Source organism: Cygnus olor, chromosome Z (genome assembly GCF_009769625.2).
Source record: "Cygnus olor isolate bCygOlo1 chromosome Z, bCygOlo1.pri.v2, whole genome shotgun sequence".
In the NCBI taxonomy this organism is placed as follows: Eukaryota; Metazoa; Chordata; class Aves; order Anseriformes; family Anatidae; genus Cygnus; species Cygnus olor.
In genome coordinates this window covers 48,684,771-48,699,500 of record NC_049198.1, presented here as the reverse complement: position 1 = coordinate 48,699,500, position 14,730 = coordinate 48,684,771, and the positions used below count along the sequence as shown (strand labels likewise).

The 14,730-nt window shown below is 38.5% G+C and overlaps 1 protein-coding gene across 1 annotated transcript in view; it reads left to right on the top strand.

The window, feature by feature from the left end:
- MEGF10 (multiple EGF like domains 10) overlaps nt 1-11,181 on the top strand; it is a 104,296-nt gene extending 93,115 nt beyond the window's left edge. Inside the window, exons 21-26 of the mRNA XM_040541406.1 lie at nt 30-266; nt 1,572-1,699; nt 1,863-1,986; nt 3,932-3,976; nt 5,633-5,839; nt 6,802-11,181. Of these exons, the coding sequence (XP_040397340.1) occupies nt 30-266; nt 1,572-1,699; nt 1,863-1,986; nt 3,932-3,976; nt 5,633-5,839; nt 6,802-6,962 (902 nt within the window). The 3' untranslated portion in view covers nt 6,963-11,181. The remainder of the gene's footprint in view (nt 1-29; nt 267-1,571; nt 1,700-1,862; nt 1,987-3,931; nt 3,977-5,632; nt 5,840-6,801) is intronic.
- Nucleotides 11,182-14,730: the final 3,549 nt, after the last annotated feature.

The window sequence follows — 14,730 nt, the reverse complement described above, 5'->3', positions numbered from 1 at the left end:
GTATATTTTCATTTCTTTTTGTATTTCAGCTGGTGTAATCATAGTGGGAAACTTGAACAGTTTAAGCCGTACCAGTACTGCCATCCCTGCTGATTCTTACCAGATAGGGGCTATAGCAGGCATTGTCATTCTCGTCCTGGTTGTGCTTTTCCTGCTAGTGCTGTTCATCATTTACAGACAAAAACAGAAAGGGAAAGAAACAAATATGCCCTCAGTGACCTATACACCTGCTATGAGAGTCATCAATGCAGATTACACCATTTCAGGTAAGTGAGATTTAGAACAGATTGTTTCCTCTGTCTCTTGACTTTATGTTTTCAGTTGAGCACTGACGGGGTTCATATAACAGGGTTGAATGTGTGTGTTTCACCTTTCTACATTAGTGAAGGCTGCTCTGAGCAGGAGCCTATTTGTTTCCAGAGACTGCATCTACAAGTCTGCTTTACAAGCCTCCCTCAAAAGAGAAAGGGGAGGGTTCTTCCGTCTTTGGGAAAGAGGAGTCAGACTCACTGCTCCCAATGGTGCTTTATAGCAGAGCAGCCCCTGGGACCACACCACTTGCTAGTAAACCAGCACACCAGAGCAGTGGTAGGCTTGTGTCACCTTCCAGCTGCCAGAGATGGTTCATCAGGGTTCAGAAGGATGCTGGTTCAGCATCTGTAGCTGTTTAGTTTGCTCTGTATCGTAGTCATTTCAGCTGTGCATTTAGTACAATAAAGCTTGTATATGCTGGTAAAATATGCTAATTGCCAAATAAAGGTTCAAGTGGTCATATATCTTGCTCTACTCAGGAACATTTTACACCCCTAAATATTTTTCTGTATTAACCGGTGGACGTATAGACTTCAGTATTCCTCTGTGCCTAGTTTTAAACGGACTTGGAAAGTGTGGCAAAATGTAGTTTCTGCTGAGACTTTAGATTCAATGCCAACAGCTTGTATACAGAAAGACTGCTATAGATTGAGAAAAATCAGAATTTCACACTACCTGCAGCAAGGCTGTGTAGTGGGGCAGAGTGGTCCAAGTTTGAAACAGGTGAGGGGAAAGAGCAATGTTCCTGAAACAGGACAGGAGTTTTCAATCCATGGATGTGAGTTGGGATGCAGGTGTACATGAAAATTCAGGTGATCCTGTCTTTTGCACACAGCTATTAAGGAAGCTGGCAGCTAAAGAAGCCAGCAGAAGCAGTTGTCAGAGCAGAGAAAGATGTACCAGCGAAGACAGTGGTGCTGTTTAAGCACCAAAAAAATGTTGCTGTGAACTCTATGGTGAAAGTGTCTATGACTTGGACAATGCCATGGTTACAGATGCAAAATAAAACAAGGGATCAGAGCAGAAAGGCAAGTCATTAAGTAACACTTGAGAATGCTCTTTGCTAAAAGTGGGGATGCAACTAGTCAGTTACTGCTCTATATCTCTTATTCATTTAGATGTATGCAAGATTTCTAGATTTTTATTCAAGAAACTCCAGACTAGATTCTGAAATCAACGTAGCACTATGGAAAACATAGCTTCGGAAAGAAATCGCATGTTATTTTAAGTTGATCGTTTTCTTTTCTTTTCCTTTTCAGAAACCATCCCTCATAGTAATGGTGGAAATGCTAACAGTCACTATTTCTCTAACCCTAGTTATCACACTCTAACACAGTGCACTACCCCACCCCATGTCAACAACATGGACAGACTGACCCTGGCAAAGGTAAAGCAGAAAAATCTAGGTTCTTCTGTGTAGATTAGCTGCCAATTTATTTTACTGTGTTCCCTCTCATTGGATTTATTTTGCTTTCCCTGATTATCTCCTAGTGGAATGCAGCAATCCCCTACTAGTTTCAGTTTCTATTATCTGTCTTTCTTTGACATAGGCAAAAAACAATCAGCTGTTTGTGAACCTTAAAAATGTGGAACCCAGAAAACGAGGCACCATCATGGACTACACTGGAACACTGCCTGCTGACTGGAAACATGGGGGTTACCTCAATGAGCTCGGTAAGAAAAAATCAATGTTATTTTTATTGTAGCTGAGATGGAGTAGAAAACAGATTTTTTTTTTTTTTTTTTTCTGTGTAGAATGTGTTCTCCAGTCAGGGTATCAGAATGGTTCTTCTGCGACACTAGTAAGCCTTGTTCGTAACGTCAGGTTTGTCAGATTCTGTGAGGCTCAGGGTTATGGGTTTGTCCTTCCTTTAAGGCAGTACCCTGACAGATGAAAAAGTGACTCCTTATGAGGGACTGTCAATCAATCTGATGCCCCATGGAGATGTGATATGCAAAATATCTAATTTTTATAAAAAGTTTTTCATATTAATTACTGTCATAATGCAATGAATGTTTTACAGTAGTGTTTTTGTTTGGCAAAATTACAATTTCTTACAAAATAAATGAGAGGTTGCATATATCTTTTTTTTTTTTTTTTTAATCCCTACTATCTTGAATCTGTTTAAAAATAGTTTCTCATCATCTGACCTGCTTCAGCTGTAAATTCTAGGAGCATCTCCCAAGTTAAGTCTCTCATTTGCCAAAACAAAGGACATCTTAGGAAGAAAAATTCACAAGTGTTAAGTTACTGTATCCTGCTTTATGCTGTCTTTTGCTGTCTTGTCATCATTTCCCAATTTCTTGCATTCCAAAAAGGCTGGATTATATTGACTATTATCACTGACAAGTGAAAATTTTGTAAGGGTCTTTCAGTGCCAGTACAATTTTGAGTATAATTTTCTTACCTTCATTTCTGGTCTTTAACAGTAGCAGATTCTGGGAATGAGAACAATAGAGCCCTTATTTATCATGCTCATCCATGATCTTTTGCTGACCACAACTGAGGCTCAGATCTGGTCTGTAGAAAAGGGTTTCAGTCATAACGGTGGTCAACTTCACATTTTCTTAGTCAAGAGTGTTTGTAGTAGCACATTAAGCTGTGGTTAGTCCACTGCAGTGTATCTTGAGTAACAGGGAGATTCGAGAGGACTGGGTGAGTGCTGATATTATGTTTGTTTTCTAGATAAACAGATGGGATGACTTGGGTAACTGTAGGCTAGTGACCTGTGCATTAGTCTTAGCAAAAACAATAGAACAGCTAATGTGAGATCTAATCAGTGACTTATGGGGTAGGAATACAATTCATTGTTTTAGGACTTCTCAAATAGCATAATTTCGTTCTTGGAAACAATGACTTTTGTTTGTAGAGATGCTGTATAGATAAAATGGTTTTAGGCTTTTGTAAGCCTTCTAGCATAGTACCACCATACAGTCTGATTAAAAAATTAGTACTGCATAGTATCAATCAAAGCTTTTTGGATAAATTAACAACCAGGCAAGTACCAGGTCTCTGAAAACAGTTGTCAGTCATTGCTGATGTTTAGATTGAGATTTATATTGAGATAAATTTGTTCCTAACAGCTAATTGTAAAGCTGTAGACCTAGGCACTAGTAGTTCAGGCCATTCCCTCAGGTCAAAGAGCTGTAACAGAATGACCTTGGACAACACAGTGGGAGTGATTAACTGTGAAAGCAAAATACCAAGAACTGGAGTGAACTTCCATACTCTGAGGTTTTCAGGTCAAGATGGGATGCCTTTCTGGTAGATACAGTTTACCCAGACAGAAAATATACGTTAATCAAACAGCAGTTATTAGGCTTACTCAAGAGTAACTGGGCAAAATGTAATGGCCTGTGACATGTGTGAGGTCAACCAGATAATTTAATAGTCCTTTATAACCTTACCCACCTTTCTTGTTCAGAGAGGTACTGAAAGTTGCAAATACTAACAATGCTTTTGCAACCCTATATTGGGCAGTCTCACGGGGCTTATGAGAGAATACTTCCACTAAGGTAGAAATCAATCCCAAAGCTAATTTGAAAGATATAGAAGCTGTTATGTAATCGGTTTTCTTTGATTTTAAAACTGCTCTGTTTTTGATATCATTTTTCTCAGGTGCTTTTGGACTTGATAGGGGATATTTGGGAAAATCCCTGAAAGGTGAGTTTTTTTCTAGTGCGTTTAGATGAAATGACATCAATAATCAGTTTACTCTTATAAATTATATTTGGTTTCTGTGCAAAGAGAATATAAAATAATTTTGGACTAAATTACTGTGTCATTGAATCAATGCCCTAAATGCATGAATTTTTATTTGTGGATTTATTTTTCTTTCTTTTGTGAGGGTAGGTTTCTTAAAACAAAACAAACCACACACACACAAAAAAACAAACAAAAAACCTCAAGGCTTTCTAAGTCCCTATTGTCCCATACAACAAATGTTTCTGTAATGCACGAGGCACAAAATGGCTCTATTCTAGCCATTCTAGAGGAACTTCAGCTTAGTGAGCTAGGTAAGGATGCATGCTGCCTCAGATGAAAGGCTTTAAAAGAGAACCAATTCCTCTTGCAAATGGCATGGACAGTGTAGGACTGCATAATCACAAGCAAGCCTGCAATGCTTCAACATGCTCACTGCAGGACTTTGGAATGTTTATCAAAGTATGAATGCATAGAGAAGAATGAAAACCTTAGGAAATTCGGGGTAATGATGGTATTTTGATATTCTGAATTATCCAGTTTACTCATAAGACTTTATACTGCACCATACTTGTGTATGCAACTGTTTTTGTTTTATGACTGAGGTATAGCAAGGGTGATTAGAATGTCTGGATATCCAAACAATAAAAAAAGTGCAGCTAAGTAAGTTAAATATGTTGACAAGAACAGCTGGTTTGTCACCTTATTTATAATACTGGACAATTTAAGCTGGAGAAGTGATTTGCTATATATTGCTACTTGAGATTCCCTGGTTTTGCAGAACTAGAGGAATCTTAATGTAACATATCTTAAAGGAGACACAAGTTTATGAGCACATATCCACTGGCAGGTTTACCAAAGTCATTCTCAAGCTGGATCTTCACTCAGGAACCAGTTGAGAAAGTCTCAGCTCTAAAGTTCAAATAATACAGCATAACACAAAGCAACACAGAGAACAAAGTAACACAGACACTACAGACTCTTCTCAGCCTGAGAAGATGCCTCTTCTCTTAAACTATGGCAAGCTGTCCTTCACCTAAATCCTGAAATGATAAGACACTTGGTGTTTCTTTTTCAGCTTTCCTATACATACTTCAGAGAAACTTCCGAGAAACTGTTTACTCTTTTGTTGTGGCTTCATGCTCAAGTTTTGCACCAAATAGGCCATCTCAATAAGCCACCTTGCCATCTGCCTAGCCATTGCTATCAGAAACAGTCTGTTAGATCACTTACTTTAATCGTGTCCTTAGTTCAGCACTTGCAAAGGCAAAAATATTCTGAAGACCATATAAAAAATTGATTCTACACATTGCCTGTATTTAATGCTAGCTTCTATCTTAATCAAAAGTGAAGTTGCTCAGATGTTTTGCTGATGGCAAGATCAATCTCATAAAAGAACAGACCAGTAGAGGTGCTTTCATTAATTGCTGTATAACAATTGTGAAGTGTTATGATTAGTTTCAATTTAAATATTGAGTGACTTTGAAAACTCAAGATGAAAGAATGTCTGTATAATTTCAGAGTTGTGTAAAAGTGGAAATGCATTTTGCTCTGTTTAGTATCAATGTCCGAATTATGTAGTGTACTTGAGAGAGTAGTTTGTTTTTCTTTTTTCAGATCTAGTGAAGAACTCAGAATACAATTTAAGCAATTGCTCATTGAGTAGCTCTGAAAACCCATATGCTACTATAAAAGACCCACCAGCTCTTGTACCAAAGAGTTCAGAATGTGGATATGTTGAAATGAAGTCACCAGCACGCAGGGACTCCCCGTATGCTGAGATTGCCAGCTCTGCTTCAGCCAATAAGAATGTTTATGAAGTTGGTAAGTAGAAATTCTGCTTCGAGATTTTGAAGGTTAATAAGAGGAAGCACAAAACTCTTTTCCTTTGAATCAATTTAATGAAAACACATGAAAAAATACTCACTGAAAAAAATTGTGATGCTTTCAAATCTATTTTCTGCTCAAAAGCTGTAAAAACAAACTCATTCTTTTGAGATGAGTGGTGTAATTCACAAGAGCACCATTTAAAAATACCTTCAGGTCTGTGCTCAATAACCCACAGCTACCTCTGGATTTCCTTAGTTTGAAAGACTTTCTGTAAACAACAGCAGAAGGTATGCTCAGCATTTAACTGCAATATAATTCAGATCTGTTAAGTACTGAACACAGGTGGAACAAGTGTATGGGAGGGATAGAAAAGGTCTGTTTCCTCTCCTTAAGCAGAAAAATGCATTTTCACCCACAGAAGTGGGTTTTTACTGAAAGGGTTCCTATACGGTTGCTGCATTACTGTAGTTACAGAAAACATTGGGGTCTTGTAGCATATTATTTCTCTAATGGTCTCAGGACCAGAATAATGTATGTCACACATTACAGGACACCATTTTCCATTACTGTCCCCAGTTAGCTATTCTTCTGAAATCCATCACTATCTGTGTTGTATTTTTAAGGATTTTTATAAGATCTTGATTTAAATCCCCCATTTTTTATTATTATTTTTTTTTTGTCCACACACAGAGAACAGATGCTGATCCACTTGGTTCTGTCATTAAATATACTCATGGTAGGTCCTTGATGCAAGCTTAGAGGCATTATTTAGTGTAAAGCTGGAATGCCTTAGCATCAACTTACCAACACACCTTCATTTCAGGACTCAGCATGACAAGGAATCTTTGTCTTGGAGCAGATAGGACAGAATATTTTGTAATGCAAACTGCAATGAAATACAGCGTCATCTCTTTGCCATTTCTTGTGATGAGTGTATGTACTCTCTTTTATCGCAGAACCAACGGTGAGCGTCGTCCAGGGAGCATTCAGCAGCAGTGGACGTTTCAGCCAGGATCCTTATGATCTCCCGAAAAACAGCCACATTCCATGTCACTATGACTTGCTACCAGTTCGAGACAGCCCCACATCCTCTACAAAGGAGGCTGGCAGTGAATGACCTCAAAAGCTGAAGTGTAGCACAGTGGGACTCTCAAGGGGACAAGTGGCATGGCTCCTTCCTCTAGTTTACCATCCTATGGCTCCTAATCTGTCCAGCAGGCAATTGCTGTACATAAAACAGGAATCTCTACATGAAGTTTGTATTGTGTATACAAGTGATGGATGGACAAATGCCACACTTGGGAGACCCTGATTGTTCTTTTCTTTTTTTTTTTCATGGCAGTTAATTTTATAGAAACAGGTATACAACACATTTATACTGTAATATACTGGCTTAAAAATCTTAGTTTGCAGGTCGGTTTTGCTAACAGATCCCACTTCAGCTACTTTAAACATGGACTTGATATTTGTCATGTTTCAAAGTAGAAATACTCCCAGGACAGTGCAACTTGCCAAATGCCACTTTATACAGGTGATTAGTTATGTAGAAGAAAAACTGCCTTGCCAAATTTTACCTTCCATTCTGATCTTTAGTCAAGACATACTAAGAAACAAGATCAGATGGGGTGTGAGTAAGCACAATACTGCAATTGTTTGGGAATTCCATCATCAGGCATTTTTTGTCCCCTACTGGTGGTGGGAATACTTTGCTTGAATAGTTTTGAAGATGACAAAAGCATTGCATACATCAATATTATATAATGCCTCAAGATCTCTGGGTACTCCAAACCCAGCACCAGTCCTCAACAAATCTTTTGCTACATTTCAACTCTATATGCTGCAGTTCTGACCACTATTTCTTCCATACACAACTAATAATCCACAACATATCAGTAATTACTTCATAAAATATGTAAATTAAATCAGTTTATTTTTGTCAGCATGGACTGAGTGTGTAAGGAGTGGAAAAAGGTGATGAATTATGTAAACCTGACTTGCAATGAACGGTTTACATTTTATAAACAGGTAGTAATAATTACTGTAATATAGGGTAAAAACAGTTAAATGTTGTGATTTTTTTCTTAGAAATAAGTAAGCAATCTCTGTGCATACTTGCTAAAGGCACCTTTTCTTTTTTTATAGTTGATGTAGGGAAAAACATGCTTAAGCTGGTCTTTTGCATTGCTAATAATGTGACACATGTACCCCCATTCTTCATTAACTTCTGTCTCAATTTTTAAGGTGTATGTCTGTGTTTCTAGTGATCTAGCTTGTAATTGCAAAAATATTCTACTGTGTGTCTTTTTTTTTCTTTTTTTCTTTTTTGCATTTTTGCCAACTGGCCTTTACTTTGTCTGGTTAAAGAGACCTCTGGGTGGAGGAAGAGGATTAAAGTAAGGATAATGTCATACTGATACTATAAGAGGTGGTTAGCAATTACATAATAGTTTAACTTTATGAAATGAATTCATTGGAAAAATAAAATATCAAGGTGTTTTGTTGGGGATAATAACAGCGCAGAAAAAGTAAAAAAAAAAAAAAAAAAAAAAAAAACAGACTCCCGCTTTGAAGCTTAGCTCATTCTGTTGACCACATCGATGGAGACCATCCCTCCAAAAGACTCCTTTCTCTGTTTGAAACAGTCTGAAAAAGTAAAGATACCTTTAGAAACCTAAAAAAGATATTCTCAGCTATGGCAATATTACTTCCAGCTGCTTCTGCTGTCAGTGATGCCATCTGCTGACACGCTTGTGACACAATCCCAGCAGTCTTCACCCTGCTCTAGTACCAACTCTGTAGCTTGTTATGAGGAGCTTAGGGATATAGGTAGTTGCATTCTACGGCATATAATGGGAAGCATAAAGTCCTACTAGTCTCTTCTTTCTGCACTGGAGTCACATTTTGGCACAGAGACCTGTGATACACTCACTATATGATGTGAAGTGGAGCTGATAGGTCAGTAGTCTGGTGTGTGTGCCAGCTCAGCACAGGGACTGCTGTGACAGTTTTAAGGCTGGACTGCAGCAGAGCCTGAGACAATGAATTATCTATCATGGTGGAATAGATGTACTCGTGTGAAAATCACAACCAGTTGCCTTTGAAATACTAAATGCAACAGAGTATCAACTGGAAAAACAAACAAACAAACAAACACACGCTTTCGGAAATGTTTTTGAAAACAAATCCCTGGTTTGAAATGGAAACACCATGCGCTTTTATTTGTTGTCATTGAAGTGGTGATAAATGAGAGTTCTGTATCAGAGACATTGTAGCAGGTGTTCTTAAACCCCGGGAAAGCATACGCCTGTTTGCAGCACCCCTTAACATTCCTGGTTCTTACTGGTTGTAAGCACTGACCCTTGCACATCCTTGGAACAAACAACTTGATCAGCTTTGGTCATTGTCAGCATAGCAATTAAATACAAGGTTTTAAAAGCCAGTCACCATTTAATCCCTCCATAAAACAAAATATTGACTGGATTTGTGTGCATATAGGAACATCTAGCGCTAATGGTATATACATGTGTTTGTACTGTGTGAAACAGACTTTAAAATAAAACCTTTCTTTGAAGCCGTGAATAGAAAATGCTGTATTTGGCAATTGTAAGCTCACAAAAATTATTTTCTTACTCTGTATAAAATTTGGAGACCTCTAGATAAATAAATCCTCATTATAGAAACAGTTCTTTTTTAATATGCGGCAACAAAGAGCTCAATACATGATTTTTAATTGGTTTGAAAATCTCCAGTATGACACACATTTCCTCTAGTGATATATTCAGCCAGATATTTGTGAGAACAAATGAATTTCTGATACTTTTGCCTATTGTGTATGTTCGAAGTATATACATAGCCATATATACATAACCAGCCTTTTTGTGAGTAAAAATCCTGCTGTGTAGTCAGCATAAGCAATGTCTGAATATGTCTGAGCTATATTTGCAGTACATCTAGGTCGAGTAAATGACTTGTGAATTCACTTTAGCGGATGGTTGTTGGTAGACACTTACAAAATGGGTTGCCTGTAGGGGTAATACATTCCTCTTGAATGGTATCTTTATATCATTCGTTTGAGAGGAAAAAAAGCACCTGGGACTTCTGTTTGCAATCCTTCCATCTCCTGCATGGCTGTTAGGGAGGCTAGCTCTGGAGTACATCTGTTGTCAGTTTAACAGATTCAAAACTCAACTCTCATGACTGTAACAGTCCTTTTTGCAGATCATAGTACGTTTTTAAAGAACTAGAATACTTTTGAACATCCATTCTATATTCTGGTGGGAACTTAATGAGTAAGTTGATGCAATAATTTTAGCAAACACCAGCTACACAGAGAGAATTGGCTTCACCACAGATAGGATTGGAAAGAGGTGCTTGTTTCTACATGTTCACATGATAAGAGTGAGAAATATAGCACTGAAAAATTGAGGTAGCTATCCCCTAGCAAGTTGTTTAGCAGTTTAATAAAGTGCAAAATTCTGCACAAAGTGAATAGCTGATTTTAAAGCATGTGGTAAGTATAAACTTTAAGTTTATATAGTACAGGCTTATTTATTCTGGTCACTTAGAAGCATAATAAACTGCAAGGGCTTTTTATTTTATCAAATATTTTTAATCAAAACACACTGTTATGCGTAAACTTTGTCCTCATCTTGATCTACCCAGAGAACTCCCATCAATTTTAGTTGCAAATGCACATACAGATTAGAGGAGAATGAAGATTTTGTTGTAATTGTACTTTCTGCTGAGACAATCTGCAAAGTCAAGTTAATACTGAAATTAGAATAAAAATTCAGAAGCAGAAAATGCATTATTTAACATATGTTGAATTTTCAAAGTACTGTGACTACAATTGGATATTTTAATTAGATGTTTCCAAGTAGTAATTCTTACGCTGAAGCTCCATAATCCAGACTGAAGAATACAGAGCTAATTTTGACAAAAATGCTTTATATTAAAGATTGTATATATAGTAGTTTAAATGACTGAAAACAATTGTGTGTGTGTTTATTAATTACTGTATAGAAAATCTTTCCATTTTTGGTACGCTTACACTAGTGCTAGAGCACTGAACCTAACACTTCTATTTTCAGTTTTTTAGACCACATGACTTCACTTTGATAAGACTGAATTGTAATATATTTTTAAAGAAAACCTATCAAGTATGTCTGGATTCTTTTTTTTTTTTTTCGTAGCTGTAACAAAAACAAAAACCTGTTTTGTTGTTAAAATATATCTATTTTCCAAAGATGAATGATGTTCATCATTTTTCCCTTCACTACCATTTATTTCACTTCACATACTTGTAGGTTAACATAATAAAGTTTCTAATGAAAGATGGGAAATGGTTGAATTTATTCCTCCCCAGCTCCCCCCCTCCTCCCTTAGGCCCCTTAGGATGAATATTAAATTGAACGGGAAATATAAATAATGTTAGCATTGCCAACAAGTAATGTATTTTATTTTCCCTCTTATAAAAAGCCAGTAGTTTCTGAGGTGCTTTTCAGAATAGCAAGGTTGATTTTGGATTTTAAACTGCTGAACTTTTGTTATTACTGTCAGATCACACAGGAATCAACTCTGTGAAGTGGGTGATTCTTTCAAGTCTGTCTCTTGAATGCGTAAAGCTTTACCCTTGAAAAAGACGTGCAACTGAACTGCCGAAAGCAAGGTGTTTTCCCTTTTTTGTAGGACAATAACCTTCGACTGACCATTAAAAAGCCAATAACCAAAGTACAAACACGGGGTAAAATGAGATACTGTTTTGACTTTTAACTTTGACTCTCTATATGAACCTAAAAGCAGTGGCTACAAGTAGGTGGTGTGGGAAATTGTTCTTTGCTATCACCGTTTGCTCAAGGATGAGGGATTTAGCATTAGGTACTAACGGGAAAGTGTTATATCCCGCAGAAGATTCTTAAGGACTGGTTCAATTATGTTTCGCCTTAAGCAAAGAAGTAGTAGTTAGTCACCATGACACCTCCACCAAACATCATGCCTCAGATATGTGAGTGATTGTGTGGGTTATACGGATTACTTCTGGGATTCTAACCACCAGTAGAAAGTAAAGGGACTCTCTAGTTCTCCCAAGACCCTTGAAAACACTGAGTGAACTGCCTTCAACAGGATAGCCAACAATAAATGAAATGCCTCAAACATATTTGCACGTTTTCCAAAAATGACAGGATCTGATGATATTTGCATGGGTTAAATTACCTGATTAACACCTTAAATTTGTGGTGAGACTACACTGCAATCAGCCAAAGTATAACCTCAGCAGCAGCTGAAAGGTAGTTTTTCACACCGATCACCTGCCTTTGAACAACTGCCTCACCTCACTACAGCCTCCAGCTCATCCCTTCTCTTCAGAGATAATTATCAGAGATAATATAAAGAAAGTTTGATTTCCATTCAGTTTAATCTTCCCCTAAATCCCTATCACGGCAGTGGTAATGGTGTGTAGGATTTTGTTCCGCATAAACATAATTTTAAAATAGGAAAGTGGAAAAGATAACACTTTGAAAACTGCAGCAAGACAAAGAAAAGACTGGATACAAGCTTTTTCTAGCCATTGGTTTATTTTATCACCATGGAACCTAGAGTGGTTAATGTATGCTCTGTGTGGCACATGAAGATGAAGAGTGCTCCATCAATCAGATTCTTACTGTCATGAATCTGTGACACGATCAGCATTAACGGATGGTAATGCAGAAGCTCTGCTACATTTTTCTGAAGAATGAAAACAATTTCTGTGTACCATTATGGTTAAAACCTGCTTCTACTTATTCTTTGAATAACAAAAAAGTATGTTGCAAAAATATTTGGAAAGTAAGGTATTACCAAATGTGATCTAGAAAAGCACTTTATTCTTTTCTTCAAAATAAAAAGGAAAACCTGCACTTTGTTTTCTACTGCCCCTTCTTAGTATCTTCCTACTCTTTTCCCGTTTTGTCTATGACATTGTTGACTGTGACTGAGGATGGGTAAGAGCTGCAACATTAGCTCCTGAAATGACAAGACAGCACTATTGTGCTTTTCACACTGGCCAAAACAAAAACTTACCAAATGAAAACAAAAATAAAAACAAAAATAAAACAGATTAGGGAGTTACTAGTTTGAAGAATAGGGTATGTGAGTCACCACTTTGACTGCTTCTCCTCCTCCCTATAAACTTTTTTTAGCTACCTCTACAGTCTCCAAATGTCTCCTTAAAATGTCATTTCTATTTTAAAAGAAAAAAATCCATTCTGCACACAAAAACACGTATAACAACACTGATTTATCAATGTTTTCTTTGTAATCACTAACTGACTTTCCTTTTGGTTTATTATTTTAAAATGTGCAGAATATAAGGTTCATTTGATGCACCAAAGACATCTTTGAAACCCTATATTACAGTCACTTAAATGATACGGCACCAAATGATTTGTACCCCTGTTCAGAATCTGATCAGAATTTGTAGCTGAATGAAATTACCCCTCATTTCAAACATATTATATATAATTAAAATCCACAGAATCATAGAACATCCTAAATTGCAAGGTACCCACAAAGATCTTTGAATCCTACTCCTGGTTCCACACAGGAACAACAAAAAAATCAGACCATGGGTCTGATTGACACCTTCTCCCTAGCTTGGTGTCATCTGCAAACTTACTGAGGGAGCACTCAATTCCCTCATCCAAATCATCAATAAAGGTATTAAAGAGGATGGGCCCCAACACGGACCCCTGGGGAACACCAGTGGTGACCAGTCTCCGGCTGGATCTCACTCCATTCACCACCACTCCCTGGGCCCAGACGTCAAGCCAGTTTTTAACCCAGCAAAGAGTGTACCTGTCCAAGCCATGGGCTGCCAGCTTCTCCACTAGAATACTGTGGGAAACCATATCAAAGGCTTTGCTGAAATCTAGGTAGACTATGTCAACAGCCTTTCCCTCATCCGCTAGGCAGGTCACCCGGTCATAAAAGGAGGTGAGTTTGTTCAGGCAGGACTTGCCTTTCATGATCCCATGCTGACTGGGCCTGATTCTCCGGTTGTTTTGCACATGCTGTGTGATTGTCTTCAAGATGACCTGTTCCATCACCTTTCCTAGCACCGAGGTCAGGCTGACAGGCCTGTAGTTCCCAGGTCCTCCTTACGACCCTTCTTAGAGATGGGCGTCACATTAGCAAGCCTCAAGTCATCTGGGACTTCTGCGGATGACCATGACCGCTGAGAGATGCTAGAAAGCAGCTCAGCAATCACATTCACTGGCTCCCTCAGCATCCTCAGGTGGATCCCATCTGGCCCCATGGGCTTGTGACAGTCCGGGTGGAGCTGCAGGTCTCTAACTGTTTCCAGGACCACCCAGAAAAACACACCATGTGTCTGAGAGCATTTTCCAAATGCTTCTTGAACTCCAGCAGGCTCAGTGCTGTGACCACTGCCCTGGGGAGCCTGTCCCAGTGCCCGACCACCCTCTGGGTGAAGATCCTTTCCCTAACACCCAGCCTGACCCTCCCCTGTCCCAGCTCCATGCCATTCCCTCGGGTCCTGTCGCTGTCCCCAGAGAGCAGAGCTCAGCGCCTGCCCCTCTGCTCCCCTCGTGAGGGAGCTGCAGGCCGCCATGAGGCCTCCCCTCAGCCTGCTCTGCTCTTGGGCTGAACAAACCCAGTGACTTCAGCCGCTCCTCATACGTCTTCTCCTGCAGACCTGTCATGATCTTTGTAGCCCTACTTTGGACATGCTCTAACAGTTTTATATCTTTCTTATACTGTGCCACCCAAAACTGCAAACAGTATTCGAGGTGAGGCCACACCAGCATAGAGTAGTGTAGGACAATCAACTTTCCTCATGTGGTGGTTTTACCAGCTGGGCAGGTGAGCTCCACCATGACCTCTCTCGT